Source organism: Pituophis catenifer, unplaced genomic scaffold (assembly GCF_029215685.1).
Source record: "Pituophis catenifer annectens isolate HBS135680 unplaced genomic scaffold, rPitCat1.0.hap2 SCAF_2, whole genome shotgun sequence".
Classification (NCBI taxonomy): Eukaryota; Metazoa; Chordata; class Lepidosauria; order Squamata; family Colubridae; genus Pituophis; species Pituophis catenifer.
In genome coordinates, this window is record NW_027256882.1 from 23959657 (window position 1) to 23983183 (window position 23527).

At 47.2% G+C, this 23527-nt stretch overlaps 1 protein-coding gene across 1 annotated transcript in view; it reads left to right on the top strand.

The window, feature by feature from the left end:
* Positions 1-1881: 1881 nt before the first annotated feature.
* The window catches only part of LOC139310005 (major histocompatibility complex class I-related gene protein-like), a 38913-nt gene continuing 17267 nt past the window's right edge, over positions 1882-23527 (top strand). The window contains exons 1-2 of the mRNA XM_070934183.1: positions 1882-1987; positions 7715-7975. Of these exons, the coding sequence (XP_070790284.1) occupies positions 1915-1987; positions 7715-7975 (334 nt within the window). The 5' untranslated portion in view covers positions 1882-1914. The remainder of the gene's footprint in view (positions 1988-7714; positions 7976-23527) is intronic.

Sequence of the window (23527 nt, forward strand, 5' to 3'; positions counted from 1 at the left end):
ATACAAAACTGGCAGGAATAGCCAACACCCTAGATGATAGGCTCAAGATCCATCTGGATCTTGACAGACTTGAACACTGAAATTCAATGTAGAGAAAACTAAAGTCTTCACAGGGATACAATCAAGATCAAGTGAGGTACTAACACCACTTTATAAAGTCTTAGTAAGACCACACTTAGAATACTGCATCCAGTTTTGGTCACCCCCTATAAAAAAGATGTTGAGACTCTAGAAAAAGCGCAGAGAAGAGCAACCAGGATGATTAGGGGACTGGAGGCTAAAACATATGTTGAACGGTTTCAGGAAGTGGGCATGGCTAGTCTAGTGAAGAGAAGGACCAGGGGAGACATGATAGCAGTCTTCCAATATTTGAGGGGCTGCCACAGAGAGGAGGGGGGTCAAGCTATTTTCCAAAGCACCTGAAGGCTGGACAAGGAATAATGGATGGAAACTGAACAAAGAGAGATTCAACCTGGAAATAAGGAGAAATTTCTTGACAGTGAGAGCAATCAACCAGTGCAGGGGTGGGCAATTGTAGCTCTTTTACAACCTGTGGACTTCAACTCCCAGAATTCCTGAGACAGCTAAAAGAGTCACAATTGCCCACCCCTGAACCAGTGAAACTGAAGTTGTCTTCAGAAGTTGTGGGAGCTTCATCACTGGAAGCTTTCAAGAAGAGACTGGGCTGCCCTCTGTCAGAAATGATGTAGGGTTTCCTGTTTGGGCGGGGGGGAGGGAGGTGGGGTTGGACTAGATGACCTACAAGGTCCCTTCCAATTCTGTTAATCTAAAAAATAAAACAAAAACACCCCAGATTCACTTAACCACCGTGCTACTAATTTAACTACGAGATTGCCTTCTGCCACCGATAGCCTCCCACCGGCCAATACGCTCCCACAGAGAGGGACTCCTCAGGGTGCCGTTGGTCAAACAATGTCGACTGGCGACCCCCAGGGGGAGAGCCTTCTCTGTGGGGGCACCTGCCCTCTGGAATGAACTGCTCCCGGAGATACATATGATCCCTGACCTACGTACCTTTCGCCGTGCCCTTAAGTCTTTACTGTTTCAACAGGCTGGGCTGCCTTAAATAACGCATTTTAATGGGTGTTTTAGTTTTTTGTTTTGTTTTTTTAATATAGGGCCAAATTATTTAATATGTTTTAAATTGTTTTTAAATGTTATGGATATACGTGTTTTATTGTGGCTGTGCACCGCCCTGAGTCCCTCGGGAGAAGGGAGGTATTAAATTTTTAATAATAAATAAATATAAATAATAAATAAATAAACTGCTGCAGCGATTCACTTAACAAACGTGGCAAGCAACGTCATAAACCAGGAGCGAAAAACCCATTTAACAAATTTCTCACTTAGCAACATTAAATTTGGGGCTCCGTTGTGGTCGTAAGTTGAGGACTACCTGACTTTGGGATCCCCCGATCTTTTCCCATAAAAAGAGGGATCTTCTTTCCCTTGAAAGAGGGCATGCGTGACTTTGAGGGTTTTCATACAAACCTTAGATCACTTCTGACCCACACCTGATCCCCGGCTACCAGGGTCTGTGCGGGGTGTGAGGGGGACCCAGTCGTCCCCACCCCCTCCAAACTCAGATAACCCTCCCCCTTCTTTTCCCAGCCCCGCAGTTCTGCCCCTCCCCAAGAGGCGGAATCCCTGGGAAGAACTTTCGCTTTTCTTTTCCCTTGCCTCTCTCCGAGGTTGCACCTGGAACGTCTGCCTAGCAACCATGACGACACGAGGACGAATGTTGTTGTTGTTGTTTTTTACTATTCGTTGAGCTTTGGGCCAATCGCCGGCTCGCTCCCGATTGCTGCGCTGCTGCTTTGTTTATCCGGGGCGCCGCTTGCTTTTGCCCGCGAATTCAAGGAAGCGGAGCGCAGGGAGAGGTTTGCGGATAGGATGGCTCCGCGCCTTGCGCCCCTGTCGCTTCTGGTGCTGGCGGTCATCACCTTACGGGAGGGCTGCTTCGGGGGTGAGTCCTTAGGGGGCGTCATCGGGGATTCCGGCCCCTTTGTCTTCTGGTGGGAATCCATCCAGGGAATCTCTCCCCCCACCAAAACAAAATAATTATTCCCAGAAATAGAATCCTGATTCAGTCCTCTTTCTGGTCCACCACCACCCCTCTCGGGCTACTTTCAGGGGGGGACAACAAAGCGTTGATGGGACTCTGCTCTTGGGTTAAAGGTTGCGGTGTGAATGCAGCAGGGGGTCAGAGTCCCCAGAGAAGCACTCCTTGAATAACCTCCCTAAAGAGCCCTCCCTCATGATCTTAGAATAGAATAACAGATTTGGAAGGGATCTTGGAGATCTTCCAGTCCAGGGGTCTCCAACCTTGGCAACTTGAAGACTTGTGGACTTGTGGACTTGTGGACTTCGCTGGCTGAGGAATTCTCGGAGTTGAAGTCCACAAGTCTTCAGGTTGCCAAGGTTGGAGACCCCCGTTCTAGTCCAACCCTTTGCCTAGGCGAGAAACCCTACACCACTTCAGACAAATGGTTATCCAACATCTTCTTTAAAACTTCCAGTGTTGGAGCATTTACATCTTCTGGAGGCAAGTTGTTCCACTGATTAATTGTTCTAACTGCCAGGAAATTTCCCCTTAGTTCTAGGTTGCTTCTCTCCTTGATTAGTTTCTCCTCCACCCCCCTCCTGTCCCCCACCCTGGGCACCCTAAACCCTAATATCCTCAAGGATATCCTAATATCCTACAATCCTATATTGTATAAATATACAAAAGTATGAAGGCTATTGCTTAACGCATTGTAAGCCGCCCTGAGTCTCCGGAGAAGGGCGACATATAAATCAATTTTTTTTTTAAAAAAAGAGTTTCTTTCTGGGAGAGAAACTTCTCTATGGAGATTCTTCATCATCCAGATCATGGCTGTCCCAAAGGTGCTTTATTTTTTTTAAAGAGGCCACTGGACTTCCTGGTTTTTCTCCGGAGACCTTTGGCTTCTCATCCAAGAAGCTCCTTGGAAGCTCTGACTGGGGAATGGAAGTCAGAACTGAAGAAGCTTCTTGGATGAGAAGCGAAAGGTCTCCGGAGAAAAACCAGGAAGTCCAGTGGCCTCTTGAAAACGAGATTTTCTGGGGCAGGTAGAGATTTTCCTCCCCAGGGTCTCCTCCTTCCGTCTCCCATCCCCTCCTCAACGTGAGACCGTTTTGCAGAATTAAAAATATGCAGAAAGTATTATTGTTCCGTGGTAGTCAGGATTTTTCAGCCTTGGGATTTTTCCAGCTTGGGTTGCAGTCACTCCTCTAGGCCAGATTTCAGGCCTTCTCACTGCTCTGTCATGAACAGAGTTAAATTCCACCCCCACCCCCCTTCTCTCTTGCGGTTAGGGAAAAACTCTGATCCTTCTGGATTCTAAAATCTACCCAGAACTGGAAGTGGAGCTGGGCCTCTCCTTCCCCAATGGCTCTGAGAAGCTGCTGGAATTGTAGGGAGCACCAGGAAGGACTCCGTGGCCTTTGCCTTGGGACTGGGAAGGACTGGGAGACACACCCAGAGCAAACAAGACTTTGGCCTTTATTTCTCTGGCTGTGCAGATCCTGTACAGTGCTGGAGGCTAAAACGTACAAAGAACGGTTACAGGAATTGGGTGTGTCCAGTCTAATGAAAAAAAGAACGAGGGGTGACATGATAGCAGTGTTCCTATAGATGAGGGGCTCCTACAAAGATGATGGGGTCAAACTAAGCCAAGACGAGAAACAGTGGATGGAAACTAACCAAGGAGAGAAGCAACCTAGAACTAAAGAGAAATTTCCTAATAGTGAGAGCAATCAACAGCAATAGCAATAGCATTTAGACTTATATACTGCTTCACAGTGCTTTACAGCCCTCTCTAAGCAGTTTTACAGAGTCAGCATATTATCCCCAGCAATCTGGGTCCTCATTTTACCAACCTCAATGGATGGAAGGCTGAGTCAACCTTGAGCCTGGTGAGAATCGAACTTTCAACTTGCCATCTGTCGGCGAATTGTCTATGGCGGCTCGGGAATTCTTGGCTTCCATGATGGCCTTGGACCTGACCCAATGAGTTCAAGGCCCTACTCACATGGGGGGACACAGTCTGGACCTGATTTTTGTCTCTGGTCATTGGCAGAGTGATCTGGAAATAGGGGATTTAGTCATCGAGCCCTTGTCATGGTCTGATCACTCTCTCCTTCACATGGACTTTTGAACCGCTACACCTCACCGCAGGGAGACGGAACCGATCAGGTGGTTCCATCCCAGGCGCCTGATGGACCCGGATAGATTCCTGACGGAGCTTGGGCCATTCCCTGAGGCTCTGGCTCACGGCGCGACTGAAGAACTGATGGCCGCCTGGGATAGGATGGCCGCCGGAGCTCTGGATCGTGTTGTGCCTTTGTGGCCTCTGACCTGGTGCCGATCTCAACTGGCTCCCTGGATCTCCGAGGAGTTGAGAGAGATGAAGCGCCGGAAAAGACGCCTGGAGAGTGATTGGAGGGCCAGTCGCTCCGAATCCGACCAAACACTGGTGAGGTCTCATAATAAGATCTACCTAGTGGCGATAAAAGCAGAAAAATTTAATTATTTTTCCGCTCTTATCGGGTCTGCAGAGAACCGCCCAGCCGCCCTGTTCAGGGTGACCCACTCCCTCCTTCATCTGGGAGCGAGGGAAGACCCCTTGCAGGGCAGGGCTGAGGATTTTGTGCAACTCCTGCATGACAAAGTCACTCAGATTCGGGAAGGTCTGGACTCTGATTGGGTAGATCCGGATGGGGTAACGGAGGGGGGTCTTGAGAATGTTATCTGAGAGGGGTTTGACCTTGTGACTCCCGAGGATGTGGACAGGATTCTGGGGAGGCTTAGCGCTGCCACATGTTTATTGGATCATGTCCCTCCTGGTTGGTGCTGGCCTCCCGGGAGGTTACACGAGGCTGGCTCCAGGGAATTATTAACGCTTCTTTGAGTGAGGGCTACTTCCCCCCCCTTTGAAAGAGGCGGTGGTGAGGCCTCTCCTCAAGAAGCCTTCCCTGGACCCGGCTGTATTAGCCAATTATCGCCCTGTCTCCAAGTTTCGCTTTGTGGCGAAGGTTGTTGAGAGTGTGGTGGCACGACAACTTCCCCAGTACCTGAATGAAGCCAATTATCTAGATCCATTCCAGTCGGGCTTCAGGCCAGGGCACAGCACGGAAACGGCATTAGTCGCATTGGTTGATGATCTCTGGAGGGCTCAGGACAGGGGTTGCTCCTCTGTCCTGGTCCTATTAGATCTCTCAGCGGCTTTTGATACCATTGACCATGGTATGGGGGTTGGGAGTGGGGGGAGTGGTGGTTCTCCTCCTTCCTCTCCGACCGTATGCAGTTTGTGTTGGTAGGGGGCAGAGGTCGACCTCAAGGCACCTTGTATGTGGGGTGCCGCAAGGGTCAGTCCTCTCGCTCCTTTTGTTCAACATTTATGTGAAGCCGCTGGGCGAGATCATCCGTGGTTTCAGGGTGAGGTTCCATCAGTACGCTGATGATACTCAGCTGTACATCTCCACCCTGAACCACCCCAATGATGCCCTTGACGAGATGTCCCAGTGCCTGGAGGCTGTGAGGATCTGGATGGGGAGAAACAAGTTCAAGCTCAACCCTTCCTTTCTATCAGGTTCGCCTGATGCACCAGTTGCATCCCTTTCTGAACCGGGATGCCCTGCGCACGGTCACTCATGCCCTCGTCACGTCCCATCTGGACTACTGCAACGCTCTCTACATGGGGCTCCCCTTGAAGAGCACTCGGAGGCTCCAACTGGTCCAGAATGCGGCCGCACGGGTGGTTATGTGTGCAAATTGGCGCACCCACATAACACCCCTCCTGCGCGAGCTGCACTGACTCCCGGTGGTCTTCCGGGTGCGATTCAAGTGTTGGTTACCACCTTTAAAGCGCTCCATAGCTTAGGACCAGGGTATATACAAGACCACCTTCTGCCATCAACAACCTCCCACCGGCCAATACGCTCCCACAGAGAGGGGCTCCTCAGGGTGCCGTCGGCCAAACAATGCCGACTGGTGACACCCAGGGGGAGATCCTTCTCTGTGGGGGCACCAGCCCTCTGGAATGAGCTGCCCGTAGAGCTCCGTCTTAGCCCCGACCTGCGTACTTTTCGCTGCGCCCTTAAGACCCTCCTGTTCCAGCAAGCCGGCCTGGCCTAATATGAATTTTAATATGAATTTTATTATGGGTGTATGTGTGTTTTAAATTTGCGGGCCAATTTTATATATTGATTTAAATTTGGTTTTAAATTTTATAAATCTATGTGTTTTAATATGGCTGTACACCGCCCTGAGTCCTTCGGGAGAAGGGCGGTATAGAAATCTAATAAACTTGACACTTTAACTTGAAAAGTGGGGGAGGCAGTATATCTAGGTGAGACCAGAGGCCGTGGGAGCCTCTGGGAGAATCCAAATCGCTTCCTGGGGAGATATGGGAAGGCAAAGGGGGAAGTGAAGGGAGCAACAATGAAGCCACACAGCCCCTCTGGATCTTCCTGCTCTGCCTTCCGATGGGAAATTCCTTTTCCAGTTCTCCAAAACCACCTGAGGGCAGGATGAGAAGAAACAGATGAAAACTAATCAAGGAGAGAAGCAAGCTAGAAATAAGGAGAAATTTCCCGACAGTTAGAACAATTAATTAGTGGAACAATTTGCCTCCAGAAGTTGTGAATGCTCCAACTGTCAGAGTTCCAAGAAACAGATCCAACACAATCAAACCTCTGAGGCCTAGGTGTTCCTCAAAGTACAGATTTATTAGGCGTCATATTGGCACATCTGGTGAAAACACGACTGAAGGTTCCGCGGTTTTCCCCACATATTATATTATATTATATTATATTATATTATATTATATTATATTATATTATATTATATTATATTATATTATATTATATTATATTATATTATATTATTATTATATTACATTACATTACATTACATTACATTATATTATATTATATTATATTATATTATATTATATTATATTATATTATACTATAATATATTAATGTATGGGGCAGGTACAGTATATATTTATTTATGTATGTATGTAGCAGAGGTGGGTTTCAGCCAGTTCTGACTGGTTCTGTAGCGGAAATTTTGAGTAGTTCGGAGAACCGGCAAATACCACCTCTGACAGGCCCTGCCCCCATCTATTCTCTGCCTCCTGAGTCCCAGCTGATTGAGTCCCAGCTGATCAGCTGGGTCTTCTTTGGTTGTCCTGCACACATAGCTGGAAAGCAGGTTAGTGAGGTGGGGAGGGAATGGAGATTTTACAGTATCCTTCCTTTCCCCTGGAGTGGGATGGGGTGGGAATGGAGATTTTGCAGTATCCTTCCCCTGCCACGCCCACCAAACCACGCCACACCCACCCACGCCCACAGAACCAGTAGTAAAAATTTTTGAATCCCACCACTGATATGTACCTAGTATGTGTACACGTGTATTATGTATGTATTTGAGTAGATGTACACTTTCCCTTGAGAGCAGGCAACAGCATTTCATTTTTAATGTGGGCCAGTATGCTCACAGTAAAAAAAAATAATAATAACAATAAAGTTATCTGATCTTTTCTTGCCCCTCATGTCTCCTTTTCCTCCTTCCTCCCCAAATCTTCAAATTAGGGGCCACTACGTCCCTTGAATGGGGGTCTCTCAGCTGAAGCCTCCTAACTCTGCGTCTCTGGGTCCTTTCCAGGCTCCCACTCCCTGAAGTATTTCCAAAACTACATCTCGGACCCCAGTCAGGGACGGTCATACTATGTTACTGTGGGTTACGTGGACGGCCAACTCTTCTCTTCCTCCGATAGCAACAGCAGGAAGGAGCAGCCTCGAGTCTCCTGGATGGAGAAGTTGGAGAAGGAATATTGGGACAGTCAGAGCCATATCGGACGTCTCAATGAGGAGAGGTTCAGAAGAAACCTGGAGATTCTGAGGAATCGCTACAGTCAGAGCGAAGGTGAGTGATGGGTTGTGTGGCTCCTCCTGCCCCATATTCCCCTCCCCTCCCCTCCCCAGGAGGAGGAGGAAGGAGAGAAAGGAGGTCCCTCCCAGGGGAAAAGCTGATTTAAAAAAAAAAAAAATTAAATAGCAATCGCACTTAGACTTATATACCTGTTCACAGTGCTTTACAGCCCTCTCTAAGTGGTTTAGAGAGTCAGCCTATTGCCCCCAACAATCTGGGTCCTCATTTTACCCACCTCAGAAGGATGGAAGGCCGAGTCAACCTTGAGCCTGGTGAGATTCGAACTGCCGAACTGCAGCTAGCAGTCAGCTGAAGTAGCCTGCAGTACTGCACTCTAACCACTGCGCCACCTCGGCTTTTAAAAATATTTAAAGTGATTTAAAAATATTTTATGGCTTTACAAAATAATTTTTTCCCTGCCCATAACTGAATTCCTTTGTGCAGATTACAGTTACTGAAACGTTTTAAAGTAAACAAACATTATATAGCACAAGGAGCCATAGTAGGGCAGTGGTTAGAATGCATTATTGCAGGATAACTCTGCTCACATTGCCAGGAGTTCGATCCTGACCTGCTTGAAGTTGACTTCCATCTTTGGGTGGGTAAAATGAGGACCCAGATTGTTGGGGGCAATAGGCTGACTCTTTAAACCGCTTAGAGAGGGCTGTAAAGCAGGGGTCTCCAACCTTGGCAACTTTACGATTTGTGGACTTCAATTCCCAGAATTCCTCAGCCAACATGCGCTGAATTCCTGCACTGCCCTCTTGGCGGAGGTCCCTTAAGGCCTCCCCTTTTGCCATCTTTGGGGGGCAGCAAGAATCCTAGACCTGGAATCCTAGGGCTGGAAGGGACCTTAGAGGTCTTCTAGTCCAACCTGCTGCCTAAGGCAAAAGTTTGACGGAGGAGGCTCCCTCCCCCCATTTCTTCTGTGCCTCCATCCTTTCTTGAGATCCGCCACTGCCATTTTTGATTCAGAGAAGCGAAAGGGGGACTTGCCACCTGTCCTCTTCCCGGCAAGGTTCAGGGGAGCCGCAGGTTGACATCAAGACATTCAAGGTGTTGGTTATTACCTTTAAAGCCCTACATGGCTCAGGGCCAGGGTATCTTCGAGACCACCTTCTACCGCATAGCTCCCAACGACCAGTAAGATTCCACAGAGTTGGTCTCCTCAGGGTCCCGTCAGCTAAACAATGCTGGCTGGCAGGCCCGCGGGGGAGGCCTTCTCTGTGGCTGCCCCAGCTCTCTGGAACCAGTTACCGCCTGAGGTTCGGACCGTCCCCACCCTATTGGCCTTCCGAAAAGCGGTGAAGACCTGGCTCTTCCAGCAGGCCTGGGGCCGTTGATCTCGCTGCTGCGATTTGATGAGATCCGGCCATGAATGGTGTGAATGGGTTTTAATTGTTTTTAATGGTTTAACTTTTAATGTTTTATATATGGTTTTTAAATGCATTGTAAGCCGCTTTGAGTCTTCGGAGAAAGGCGGCATACAAATTGAACAAATAAATAAATAAATAAATAAGAGAGGTCAAAAGGGGGATTGATGAGGAGACTTTTTTCCCTTGAATCATCATATTTTAATGAGCCCATAGTCTCTTGTGGGATGGAGCCTGGGCAACTGAATGGAGCTAGCATTTCATGGCCAGATGCCCTTCCTGTCGCCAATGCGGAGTCTTTCTTTCTTTCTTTCTTTCTTTCTTTCTTTCTTTCTTTCTTTCTTTCTTTATTTATTTCTTTCTTTCTTTCTTTCTTTATTTATTTATTTATTTATTTATTTATTTATTTATTTATTTAATTTGTATACCGCCCTTCTCCCAGAGGGGACTCGGGGCAGTGAACAGCAACAATTAAAAAACATACGAATACAAAAGTTAAGATAATTAAAAAAAGAATTAAATCATTAGCTTCCCAATTTAAAACCCCCAAATCCATAAAATTTAAAATCCCAATTAAAAACCATTTAGGCTAGGCCGGCTTGGTGGAATAAAAACATCTTCAGGGCTTTACGGAAGGTCCGGAGGTCTGGGATCAATCGTATTCCAGGAGGCAGCTCGTTCCACAGGGTGGGTGCCCCCATAGAGAAGGCTGTCCCCCTGGGGGCCGCCAGCCAACATTGCCTGACCGACGGCACCCTGAGGAGGCCCTCTCTGTGAGAACGTATTGGCTGGTGGGAGGTTATCGGTAGCAGCAGGCAGTCTTGCAAATATCCTGGCCCTAAGCCATGGAGCGCTTTAAAGATGAGAACCAACACCTTAAAGCGCACCCGGAAGACCACCGGGAGCCAATGCAGCTCGCGCAGGAGAGGTGTTACGTGGGAGCGCCACGTTGCTCCCATAATCACCTGCGCGGCTGCATTCTGCACCAGCTGGAGCCTCCGGGTGCTCCTCAAGGGGAGCCCCATGTAGAGAGCGTTGCAGTAGTCCAGGCGTGACGTGACCAGGGCATGAGTGACCATGCACAAGGAGTCCCAATCCAGAAAGGGACTTGTATTATATATATTCTCAGTGTGCCCAGAGAGAGAAATATCTGCCTCTACCTAGGATCAAACTCACAGCCTCTTGATTGTGAGGTGAGAGCTCCACCTCTAGGCCACCGCACCACTTGAATGCTAGGGAGGAAATGGCGATGGAGTCAGTGCCTCTTTCCAATGTCCAAGTCCTGCAATGAGAGAGACCTCTCCTAAGAACTCCCCAAACCACCCTCCTGTTCCTCTTTCAGGCTTTCACATGATACAGCAGACATTCGGCTGTGAGGTACGAGAAGACGGGAGCAAACTAGGGTTTGAGCATCATGGATATGATGGGAAGACCTTCCTCACCTTCGACAAGGAGACAGCCAGCTGGGTGGCTCTTGACTCCCAGGCTCAGATCACCCAGAGGAAATGGGATGCTATTCCAGGATTCAATCAGAAACTGAAGTCATACCTGGATGAGTACTGCATTGATTGGCTGGAGAAGTACCTTTCGTACGGGAACAAGACCCTGCTGAGAACAGGTGAACAGAACAGGTGAACATCTGGATCTAGGCTGGGCTTTCCTTCTTTCGGCTCCCTGCTCTGCAACCTGGCTGGCCAGCAGGGAATCCATTCTCCCTCTTCAGCATCTTCCCAGGATACGGGAAGCCCTGTTTTGTTCCTGTTGCCAGGCAACCATTAAATGGACCAGGATATGCTAGCCTCGGCCTGGTGTTTGTCTGTGTGGATCAGACAGCAAAAGCACTTAGGAGTGTCCTGTTCACAGCCCAGGAAGAGGCAACAGGGCCACGTGGGGTTTTTCAGTAGAGCCAGCATTAGTCAAAATGGAATCAAGTGTGAGGGGCACCCTTAATTTCCCTCCCCATCATACGGGGGGGGGGGGGCTTCCCTCCCTTTCACCTGTGGTGCACCTCTCATCCCTTCTCCCTCCCTTTCATTGAGGGCTGCATCAGGTTGTGTTTGACTTCGGGGGAGGGCAGGGTGTGTGTGGCTAGGGATGGGCCACCCATCAAGGCTCCGTTTTTTGCTGCAATGGCCTCCTGCAGCCCTCTGCCAGCGAAAATGGAGCTTGAGGAGGCCGTGCATGGCCCGCCCGGGCTCCATTTTCACTGGCAGAAGGTTGCAAGAGGCCGTCGGGGCCGAAAATGGAGCCCGGGTGGGCCGTGTGTGGCCCTCCCGAGTTCCGTTTTCCTGGCAGAGGCACTGCAGGCCGATCCTTTGCGGTTTCCAGGGCCGGCCTGCGAGCCTTGAGTTTGACATCTCTGCTCTAGGGAACACCACCTTTACAATTGAAAGGACATTATCAGTGGTTCCAGTTGGGCAAAAAAGTCAAGATTGATAGATTTTTTTTCTTCCCAGGGGAAAAAAAAACACTCCCGAGGATTCTGGATATTTTTCTGAAATTATTGCATTTTATTTATTTATTTATTTTATTTGTCGAACGTGTCTAAGATAGCAGATATAAGTATAAACATGATTATGAATACAGGATAAGGATACGAATAAATGGGGACCGTAGGACAGGGACGGTAGGCACGTTGGTGACCTCTTCAGAATGGGGTGAGGTCAACAGGAGACAGTCTAAGGTTAAAGTTATGGGGGTTTGGGGAAGAAACCACAGAGTCAGGTAGTGCGTTCCAGGCATTGACCACTCTGTTGCTGAAGTCGTATTTTCTGCAATCGCGTTTGCAGCGGTTACAAACAGCTTTTCCAACTCTGACCTACAGTGACTCCCCCATCAAAAGAACCCTCTCCCCACCCAACCTACAAGGCTTCCTGCTCACATTATAATCTTTTGCTGCAAGTTTGTTAATATTTTCCTATCAAGACCATCTTCCCCCTCTGGCTGTATCATGTCCCTCTCTGGGATTGTTGATCCCTCCAGGATTGGCTGGGTAAGATCAGGCTTTATGGGGGAATCTTCCCCCCATACCAGTAGCCCAGGAGTGGGTTCTACTTACTTTTATTACCGGTTCTTGCAAACCAGTCCGAACCAGGGGCAACCCACCACTGCAGTAGCCACTCCCTATCTGGGGAGGACTGTCTCTCTATTCCATTGATGTAACACAGGGGTCTGCAATCTTAAATACTCAAAGAGCCATTTGGACCCGTTTCCCACAGAAAAGAAAACACCAGGAGCCAAAAAACCTGGGTGGGCGTGGCCAACTCGATGACACTTCTGTAGTGGAATGGAAGGACTAAAAAACATTCCAAGGCCAGTCAGAGACAGCTTTATTGCGCAAGGTTCAGAGCCAGATTTGTACCTGAAGCTTTGAACAAAGAAAGAACTCTGATACAATGGTTTTTATACATTTCTAAGACAAAGGATTCAGTGAGATCATACATTTTCCATATATGGTTAATCATGAGATCATACATCCGATTTTCCTTCTATGGTTACATACACTGCATAATAAATTCATCTAATTACTTAAAGCATTAATCTTAGTTTACAAAATTATCTTAGCCAACTTTTCTTAAGTGCTCAGAGTCGCTAATGGGAGAGTTACTACTATCCTTGGGTAAATTCATTGGATTAAGTAACTCTTTGTAACATATAGGTCTTTGTGTCATCCACAGTCAGGTCACTCAGATGTTTTTCCATATAGCAGTCCTTTCCGTGACATCTAGGTCTCAGAAGATATATTACCACTTAAAGGGGTTTAACTGTTTGTTAATGTAATTTCCAACAAGCACTTTCCTCTCTTATAATAATGTGAATAGATAGGGTCTCTCAGAGTTCATGTATCCAAGCACGTCTTCCCCTTATAATAATGTGAATAGAGGGGGTCCCCCAGAGCCCATATATCTGACTCTGTATGATTCCTATTTTATTCACATTATTTCTTTTATCTACATTATTCTTTATTTGCTCTTTACCTCACTTCCACTGGTCACATGACCCCCCCCCCCAGCCACACCTACCCAGCCGGTCATTAGGGCAGAGAACCAGTTGTTAAAAAACACCAGGAACCACAAAATCCTTTTGACATATCTCTCTCTCTCTCTCTCTCCTCCCTCTCTCTCCCCCTCTCTCCTTCTCTCTCTGTATCTTTCTATGTCTCTCTCTCTCTCTCCCCCTCTCTCTGTATCTCTCTGTCTGTGCCCTGGCCGCTTCTCCATCCCCCTCCGTTACCCTTTTCTTCTCAGGCCAGATGGGGAGTGACTGGCAGGGGAGGGTGAGGGGCGGGGCCCAGCCAGTGTTGGGATCACCTGACAGGGAGCCACAGCAGAGGGCCCAAAGAGTCACATACAGCTCCGGAGCTGTAGGTTGCTGACCCCTGACCTAACATATCTGTGCCTCCCTTGCAGAACCATTTTTCCAAATTAACCAGTGTGAAATCCCCAGAGCCCTGAGCCCCTTGCTTTGATTCTGGTTCTCCTCCTCTTGAAATCGTGGTTGTCTCCCTCGGAAAGAGTCCTGGAGCAACCTAAGATTTGGGCGAGTGGAGAAGGTAGGGGGAATCTTCTGTATTGCTTTTCTGTTGAAAGGGATCTTAAAAGAGCAGTTCCCATGAAGGGAACAGGCCAAGATCAGTCAGAATTCAATACAGTTTGAGTGGGATTTATTTCGACCCTCAATTTGTTGCCAGACACTTTTCAGATTGAATCACTGGGAGGGACTCAAAATCCAGAGTACTTTCTGGTTGAGCATCTTCCAGATTGGGAGGATTTCCTAAAACTTCTGGAGATGCTGGTTTTGAGTGGAAAATCCCTGCCTTAAAACTAAGCAGTGGGAGACTTTCTTGCTCCTTCAAGTTTCTCATCCACCTTCCAGGCTCTGGAGAGTCTCTGAATTAATTTCAGTGGTGCCATTTCTGCAGAGACCCCAGTGGTGATGGTGAGCAGCAGGGCGGAGGCCGAGGATGGGATGGAGACACACATCTGCCGAGTGGATGGCTTCTACCCCAGGGAGATCGATGCCACTTGGAGGAGAGATGGGGAGGTCTGGCTGCAGGACACCCTCCATGGGTCTGTGGCCCCCAACGCGGATGGGACCTTCCACTACTGGCTCAGCATCCAGATCGAGCCCAAAGACAGGGGCCATTATCGGTGCCACGTGGAGCACGACGGCCTGAAGGAGCCTCTGGATGTGGCCCTGAAGGGTGAGAGGCTGCTGGGAGGGAAAAGCTGGCGTCTTTTTCCAGATGGATGATTGAGGGAAAGGAATCTGATGCCAGATGTGTCCAGATGTGAGCACGCTTGAGCTTTAATCCATTGGTTTTTCCCCGTTGTAAGGTCCAAAATGTCCAAAAAGTCCCCCAATAGTGCCGATGAGAGAGACTCAAGCAGAGTCTTGAAAAAAGTAACAGCTTTTATTTTGGCCAAAACAAAACAGCTGGGTGGACAGTTTTCACAGCATACAGGCAGAAAGCATGCAAGGAAAAAGCCACACTTGGGGAGAGTGTGGCTGATATCTTACACACTCATGAAGCCAATCAGAGACAAAGTTTGTTACCCAATGTGGGCCCTTCTCATCTTCAAAGTATTCCTTGTCCAAGGAATGTCCAAATCCACTAGGATTTTATAAAGTGGCACTCATACTTCACGTGATCTTGATTCTATGCCGCTGCTTATACAACCCAGGATTGTACTAGCTTTTTTTGGCTGCTGCTCCACACTGCTGGCTCATATTCAAGTGATCATCCACTACAGTGGTGGGTTCCGCCTGGTTCGGCCCGGTTCGGCCGAGCCGGTAGCGGTGACGATATGATGTCACCGCTACCGGTTCTCTTTGTTTGGGAGCTGGGCCCTCCCACGCACCCCCGCGTTATTCTTACCTTTTATTTAGCCCCGCCCCAATCTATTCGCTGCCTCCCGAGTCCCAGCTGATTGGCTAAAAGGAAGAAAACTGTTTAAACTCTTGCCGCAGGGCTTCAAAGGTCCGCCCTACAGCTGATCAGTGTTAAAAGGCAGTGTGGTGGTAGACCAGTGCGCTCAAAAAACAAATGGGTAGACCGGTGTCTCCAAAAACAAATGGGTCGACCGGAACGCTCCAAGAACAAATGGGTAGACCGGTACAGCTCTGCAAGCAGTTGAAAGACTGGTAGACCAGTACCTCTGCTAAATCCTAAAGAACTGTCACATGACCATCAAACCACGCCCACAAAATAAGCTATGCCCACAGAACCGGTAGTAAAAAAAATTTAGAACCCACCCCTGATCCACTAGGATGATCGTGACATACTGGGGCAGCCTCTAAAAAGAACACAAATGTTTTTATTGATTTCCGAAAGTTGTTTATATTGTTCTGCTGCTGCAGTTTTTGTTTCTGTAAACTGCTGAGAGTCACAAGATTTCAAAATGCTGCTTCTGAGCTGAACAGCAATAGATAACTGTCAGCTGCCTTCATGCTGGGCAGGTGTGAGACGAAGGTAACGTCATGAGGACACATCTTCTAACAATGGTCAGCAGGGCATCTTCATGCTACCTATAGAGCAGGGGTGTCAAACACATGTCATGAAGGCGTCACGTGACATATTCCCCCCTTCGCTAAACCGGGTGTGGGTGTGGCCAGCACATGACACATCCAGCCGGGAGTTTGACAGCTCTGCTTTAGAGGAACATGAAAATGAACCCTTATCTTTATAAGTTGATGGATTTCCAGTCCGTTGGTTGAATTAGATCTCTCCCTACGATGGCGGTAGCCTATAAGGAGAATCTGTATAAAATCTTCTACTGACGGCATCTACCCCCAGCGAGATTGGCCAAAATGTTCTCAAACCTATCCCCTGAGTGTTGGAGATGTAGACATAAATCTGGAACGTTTTATCACATGCGGTGGACATGTCTCAACGCCAGGAAATATTGGCTCAAAGTTAAGGAATGGCTAGAAGGAATCACGGAACATAAGATAGAATTGAAACCAGAATTATGTCTATTAGGCATACTAGATCCAAAATTGGGTAAGAATTATCAATACATAATATGACACATAACTAACAGCTGCTAGAATCGCTTTTGCACAAAACTGGAAACAAATAAATACCCCCTCAGATGAAATGGTAATTAGAAAGATACTTGAGTGTGCTGAAATGGATAGGATGACCATGGAGTTAAAAGAAAGAGAGGAATCGGACTATTATAAAACTTGGAGTAGACTGTACAAGTGGCTAGAGCCGTGATGGTACGCGGAGCCATATCGGTGGGCACACAAGCCATATCAGTGGGACTTCTGGAAGTTGGCAAATGAGCCGTTTTTGGCCTCTGGGGGGTGGGGAAAGCTGTTTTCACCCTCCCCAGGCTCCTAGAGAGGCTCTGGAGCCTGGGGAGAGCAAAAAATGGGCCTTCCAGTTCCACCAGAAGTCGGCAAACGGGCCATTTCCAGCCTCTGGAGGGCATCCAGGGTGGTGGGGAAGAGAGTTTTCGCCCTCCCCAGGCTCCTAGAGAGGCTCTGGAGCATGGGGAGAGCAAAAAACAAGCCTACTGTGCCCACCGTGCCATCGCGTACCAAAAGCGGGGGGAGTGCAGGAGGGTCAAACGCGCATGCGCGGGAGGACAGGGCAGGGCGCATAGAATTATGCGTGTGGGCACGCGTGTATGTGACCCCCCCGTGCTCCCCCTGCTTTTGGCACGCGATGGCACGGTGGGCACGTTAGGCCTGTTTTTTGCTCTTCCCCACGCTCCAGAGTCTCTCTAGGACCCTGGGGAGGGCGAAAACTCTCTTCCCCACCACCCTGGATGCAATAAAGGTTAGCCATTACTGGGCTAGAGAATAGAAGCCAAAACAAGAAATAAAAGTTCTAAAACTATTGACTATAAGATAAAGATAAATGTATATATGTATAACCAGAACGGTTATAATCAGTATTATATTATTATAATATAATTATTATACTATTACCAGAATTGTTAAAATCTATGAGAAGGCAAATATTGAATAGTGAATTACAAAAGTAGACTATAGATGCTGATACGGAAAGCTGTAAACCTGTGTTACACTGTTGTGTTGTTTGTTTTTTCTATTTGTATTTGTCTTATTATTATTTTCCCTTGGGTTTTTTTTTTTTCACTTGTGATTTTTTAAGTTGGAAAATGTTCAATAAAAACTATTTTTTAAAAAAATCTCCCCCCTCCCCCAAGTTGGGACGATTGTTTGGGGTTCTTCTTCAATTATCTGCTCTTTCTTCCAATTCTATTCCAGAATCCAACTTGAGGCTCATTATTGGCTGCATTGTGGCTAGTCTTGTCCTGGTGTGTACGATTGTGATTGCTGGGATCTGGTTTTTCAGTAAGTATCCTTTTCTGGGTGAAAGAAGACGGGGGGGATTCCTTCCAAGTCTCCCCCTTTGAGCAGGGGAGACTGCTGGGCTTCTGGGCTTCCTTCTGTTTTCCCAGCCCTCTTGGGGAGCATCTGAGATCTTGGCCTCTTGCTAGAACTCCAGTCTCCATTCGGCTGACTCTGAAGTTGAGACAGTCCTGCCTTCTCCAGAGTTGGGAAGAGGCATCACCATTTCTGTCCCTTTCAGAGGCTTTGGCCAAAGAGCAGCCGAGAAGGATTTGAGTGCAAATCTTCCTCCTCTCCCAGCTGCTGTTTCCTCCCCTTTCCCCTCCATCCATCTCAGGGGCAACAACTTCTCTTGGGGCAGATCCAGTGGTGAAGTCCGAAGACCTTCCTGCAACTGTTCCCAGGAGAGGTTGTGGCTTAAACAAGTGTGAAAACCTCTCCTGGGGCTCTTCTGCATACAGGAGGAGAGATTGGATGATCTCTGATAGCTTCTTTTGAGCTTTCACTGTTTTGTTTTTTTGTCCTTGCAGGGAGACATCAAAAAGGCTACAGACTGGCATAAAGTGAGTGATTTGTCCTCTTTACAGGTGAGCCCCAATTCAGAGGTGGGGATCAGAGACAGAACTTGTTGAGGGGGGGGGGAATTGCAGTTTGATTGTAATCACTTTCCTTGTACCTGTGTTTGTTCCTGGAAACTCTTGGATTTTCAGCGTCCTTCATTCGGTCAGGGAAGGCGGCCCAGAGCCTGCATGGTGGACCCCGGCCTCCTTTGGAGCAAAGGGTCCCCTCAGGGGTGGGAAATATGGAAATGTGAGAAATGACCAGAAATGCCATGATCCCCAGTGGTTAGAGACCGTTCTGGTGCCATAGCCTGGTCTCCTCCGAGAGGTTCCTGAAGCTGAGAGGTTGAATGATGAAGAGTGTGATGATGATGATGAAGGTTGAATGATGGAGAATGATGGCCTTCTCCTCAGAGCATCCAGGCAAGGCAGAGATTCACTCTGTGTTTTTCTCTCCAAAGTAGGGAACAACCAGGCTCTAAAGCAGCCCCCTCGCAGGTGGAAACTGTGCCTATCCGTGCATGTCTGCATGCACACATTTGCATATGTCTGCTCATGCATTCCTGCATGTCCGCGCACGCGTTGGTGCATGCCCTTTCAATTTGGGAATGCACACACGTGCAGTTTGGGCACTTGGTGTCTAAAAGGTTCGCCATCCCTGGGATAGGGTCTCCTGCTTGAACAAGGGGTTGGACTAGAAGACCTCCAAGGTCCCTCCCAGCTGTATTCTTATTGACCCCTCTGTGTGATTCCCCCTCTTCAGGGGTGAAATCCAGCAGGTTCTGACAGGTTCTGGAGAACCAGAAGCAGAAATTTTGAGCAGTTTGGAGAACCGGTAGAGGAAATTTTGAGTAGTTCGGAGCAGGGGTGGGTTCTACTTACCTTCACTACCAGTTCTCAGCAGGGCCGCGCATGCACAGAAGCGTTTTGATGACGTCAGGGTCTGTGGGCGGAGCATCCCGCCAGTTTTACTACCGGTTCTATAGAACCGGTGCTAACCGGGGGCAACCCACCACTGGTTCGGAGATCCAGCAAATACCACCTCTGGCTGGCCCCAGAGTGGGGAGGGAATGGGGATTTTGCAGTATCCTTCCCCTGCCACGCCCACCAAGCCACACCCACCAAGCCACACCACGCCCACCAAGCCACGCCCACAGAACCGGTAGTAAAAAAAAATGGATTTCACCACTGTCCCTCTTGGTTCCCTCTCCGACTAACCCTGCCTGTTTTCTCCACCCTCTTTGCAGCCGGACTTTGGCGCTGCACATTCCCAGGATAAGCAGAGAGGAAAGAAGAGGGAATCACCCGTCTTCTGAATTAGGCTGGACTCCTAGGAAGAGGAGCTTAACTAAGTTAGGAACCCGGTTGTTAAGTGAATCTGGCTTCTCCATTGACTTGGCTTTTCAGAAGGTTGCAAAAGGGGATCACATGACCCTGGGACGCTGCAACCGTCATAAATATGAACCATCCGAATGTAAATCATGTCGTCATGGGGATGCTGCAACGGTCGTAAGTGTGAAAAATTCTCATCAGTCATTTTTTCCAGTGCCATCGTAACTTTGAACAGTCACGAAATGAACCGTTATAAGTCAAGGATCACCTGTACATAATAAAACAGAGCTGTAAAATAATTCCCTCAACACTGTCAAACTCTATTAAGCCCTATTTTGTTAGAAGTCTATAATGATGTTTTAAACGAGGCAAAAATTCCAACCTCATGAAAAGAAGCGACAATTACCCTGATCCCGAAGGAAAATTTTGACCTGACACCTCAAAAGAAAAAGGTTTTTGGCAGCAAATAAGCTGGTTAGAAGAGATGTTCATGTTCAAAATAGAAATCAAGCCGGAATTTTTCTTACTGGGCATGACAGATGGCAAATATGACAAAAATGTAAACCTATTTAATATTGCATATACTTACCGCAGCAAGAGTAGCATTTGCTCAAAAATGGAAGTGTAAAGAAATACCCTCAGAAGAAATAATACACAAAATTTACAGCTGTGCAGAGATGGACAGATTTACTTTAGAACTCAAAGACAAAAGTGAATCAACATACTATGAAGTCTGGAATAAATTTTATAATTGGTTAGATAAGAGGAAGAATGCCAAAAACAAGGGATAATGAATGTCTGGAAATGTATATTATCAATGTATATCAATATATCAAGGTATATTGAATTTGTGAATGTAATATAGGTTTACTAAATATATGTATAGCTGTTTAGGAAGTAAAATACTGTATACTTGATATATAATGAAATAGGAGATATGTAAATTTGTATATAGATTAAGAAATATATTACTTTTGAATTTGATGCAAATGTTAGAAACCAGAGACGTTGAGCAATGTCCATTGTTTTACTTTTAAAGCTAATAAAATTTTTTTTTAAAAAAAGAAAAAAAAACACTGCCAAATTATTTACTAAGTCTGCACTACTACTACTATTAATATTCTCATCGTTCCCACCAGCCATCTCCTTCCACTTATGACTGTATGACTGTAACTTTGTTGCTTGGATCCTTACGATTTATATTGATATTGTTTCCTGATTGCTTATTTGTACCCTATGACTATCATTAAGGGTTGTACCTTATGATTCTTGATGAACGTATCTTTTCTTTTATGTACACTGAGGGCATCTGCACCAAGACAAATTCCTTGTGTGTCCAATCACACTTGGCCAATTTAAAAAAAAATTCTATTCTATTCTAAAGCTCCAGTTTTGATTTGGGACTCTTGCAAGACAATCTTGCTGAACTTTGGGAGGTGTGGAGAACTTGACCTCCTGCTCCAACTGCGTGTGTCATTTACTTACTTGAGCAGCTCATTGAGTAACGTGAGCGAACTGCCTCTCTGCCTGCTTGCGTCTGCTTGGCCTGGAATAGGACAGTTTGTCGTCAACCCACTTCCCCTGGTGTGGGGTGGGAATGGGGATTTTGCAGCATCCTTCCCCTGGAGTGGGGAAGGAATGGAGATTTTGCAGTATCCTTCCCCTGGAGTGGGGAGGGAATGGGGATTTTGCAGTATCCTTCCCCTGGAGTGGGGAGGGAATGGAGATTTTGCAATATCCTTCCCCTGGAGTGGGGAGGGAATGGAGATTTTGCAATATCCTTCCCCTGGAGTAGGGAGGGAATGGGGATTTTGCAGTATCCTTCCCCTAGAGTGGGATGGGAATGGAGATTTTGCAATATCCTTCCCCTGGAGTGGGGAGGGAATGGAGATTTTGCAATATCCTTCCCCTGGAGTGGGGAGGGAATGGGGATTTTGCAGTATCCTTCCCCTGGAGTGGTGTGGGAATGGAGATTTTACAATATCCTTCCCCTGCAGTGGGGAGGGAATGGGGATTTTGCAGTATCCTTCCCCTGGAGTGGGGTGGGAATGGAGATTTTGCAGTATCCTTCCCCTAGAGTGGGGTGGGAATGGAGATTTTGCATTCCCCTGCCACGCCCACCAAGCCACACCACGCCCACACAACCGGTAGTAAAAAAAAAAATTGGATTTCACCACTGGAAAGACGCCCCAAGAGACTTTGAGGGTTTTCATCTAAAGCAGGGGTCCCCAAAACTTGGCAGCTTTAAGACTTGTGGACTTCAACTCCCAGAATTCTCTAGCCAGGGATCTCAGGAGAGAAAAGATGGCGGCACAGCAGACCAGTTTGGACAAATCGGTAGTAAAAAATGCTACCATTTTTAGCATAGCTGGCTGGAGACTTCTGGGAGTTGAAGTCCACAAGCCTTAAAGCTGCCAAGTTTTGAAGACCTCTGATCTAAAGCCAAAGATCATTTGGGATTTCTGACCTCCACCAGTTGCCAGATGATTTGCGGGGCGGTGGTGTTAGAGTCCCCACCCCCTCACCTACGCCCCTCCCCTAGTCCCAGATAACCCTCCCACTTTGCCCCTCCCCCAAAATTTTATCCCTCCCACTCCTCCCTGGTTGGGCCTGGAACGTCTGCCTAGCAACAATGACGATTTAAAGAGCTCAGCCAATCACCGCTCGCTCAGTCGCAGCCCCTCCTCCGTTGGATTTCAGGAATGGGGGTGGGTGGGCGCAAGTTGCCTTTTGCAGACGGGATGGCTCTGCGCCCTGCGCCCCTCTTGCTTCTGGTGTTGGTGGAGGTCGCCCTATGGGAGAGCTGCTGCTTCAGTGAGTCCCCTTCCGGGATCTTTCCCCCCCCTTTATAAATTTGCCTCCCCAGATCCTCCTCCTGCTGTTGCAGAATCCCTCCCCCCCCTCCAAAAAAAGAGAGAAAAACGTGGTGCACTTTTGCAGAATTCAAAATAATAATAATTATTATTATTATTATTATTATTATTATTATTATTATTATTATTATTATTATTATTATTATTATTAGCATCCCACAATACAGTAGTCAGGCAGGGATCTTGGGATTTTCCAACCTGCGTTGCAATCAACCTCGGGCAGGTTTCAAACTAACGCTGATCCTTTTGGATTCTGAAATCTGCACAGAGCTGGAAGTGGATCTGGGGCTCGCTGAGAAGCTGCTGCTGCAAGGGTGGGGAGGAGCAGGGAGAAGGACTCCCAGTCCTCAGCCTGGGAAGGGCCGTAGTTTAAGAAACTACGATCTAGGCCACTCCATGGATAGGATTGATGGATTCATCCTTATAAAAAGTTTCTACTGTTGGAAAGAAAATCCATCTGGTTCAGTTCGAAGCTGGGAGGAAGACACTGGAAGTAATAATAATAATAATAATAATAATAATAATAATAATAATAATAATAATAATAATAATAATTCACAAAGTACCGAGATTTGCAAATTGAAGTTGAGCGACTGTGGAAAAAGAAATCGTGTGTTGTCCCGATTGTAATTGGAGCCCTTGGAGCAATACCCAAAGGGCTATCCCGCTATTTAGAAATTCTAAATTTGCCAGACTTGAACATTTGGACTCTACAAAAAACCACCTTACTCGGAACAGCTTACATCCTCTGACGATACCTTAACAGTTCCTAGGTCTTTGGTTAGGACTCGAGCTGCTGAACTATTAACCAGCCTCAAAGGCTGTGAATCTCACTAAAGATTAACCAATAATAATAATAATAATAGTAATAATTTGGAGTAAATATAAAGGGAGGTTGCTTCCGAAGAACTCTCCATTATCACCGGTAGTAATTTTGGAAAAGTTCCCAGGGAATTTGAAGAATAAAGTGAATGAAATTTTAAAAGAGAAAAATAAAATGAAACTAAGGGAATGGTTAGGAGGAATGAAGACAGGTGGGGAATTGGAAGAGGTTCTAGGATAAGGTGACCAGACGTCCCGCTT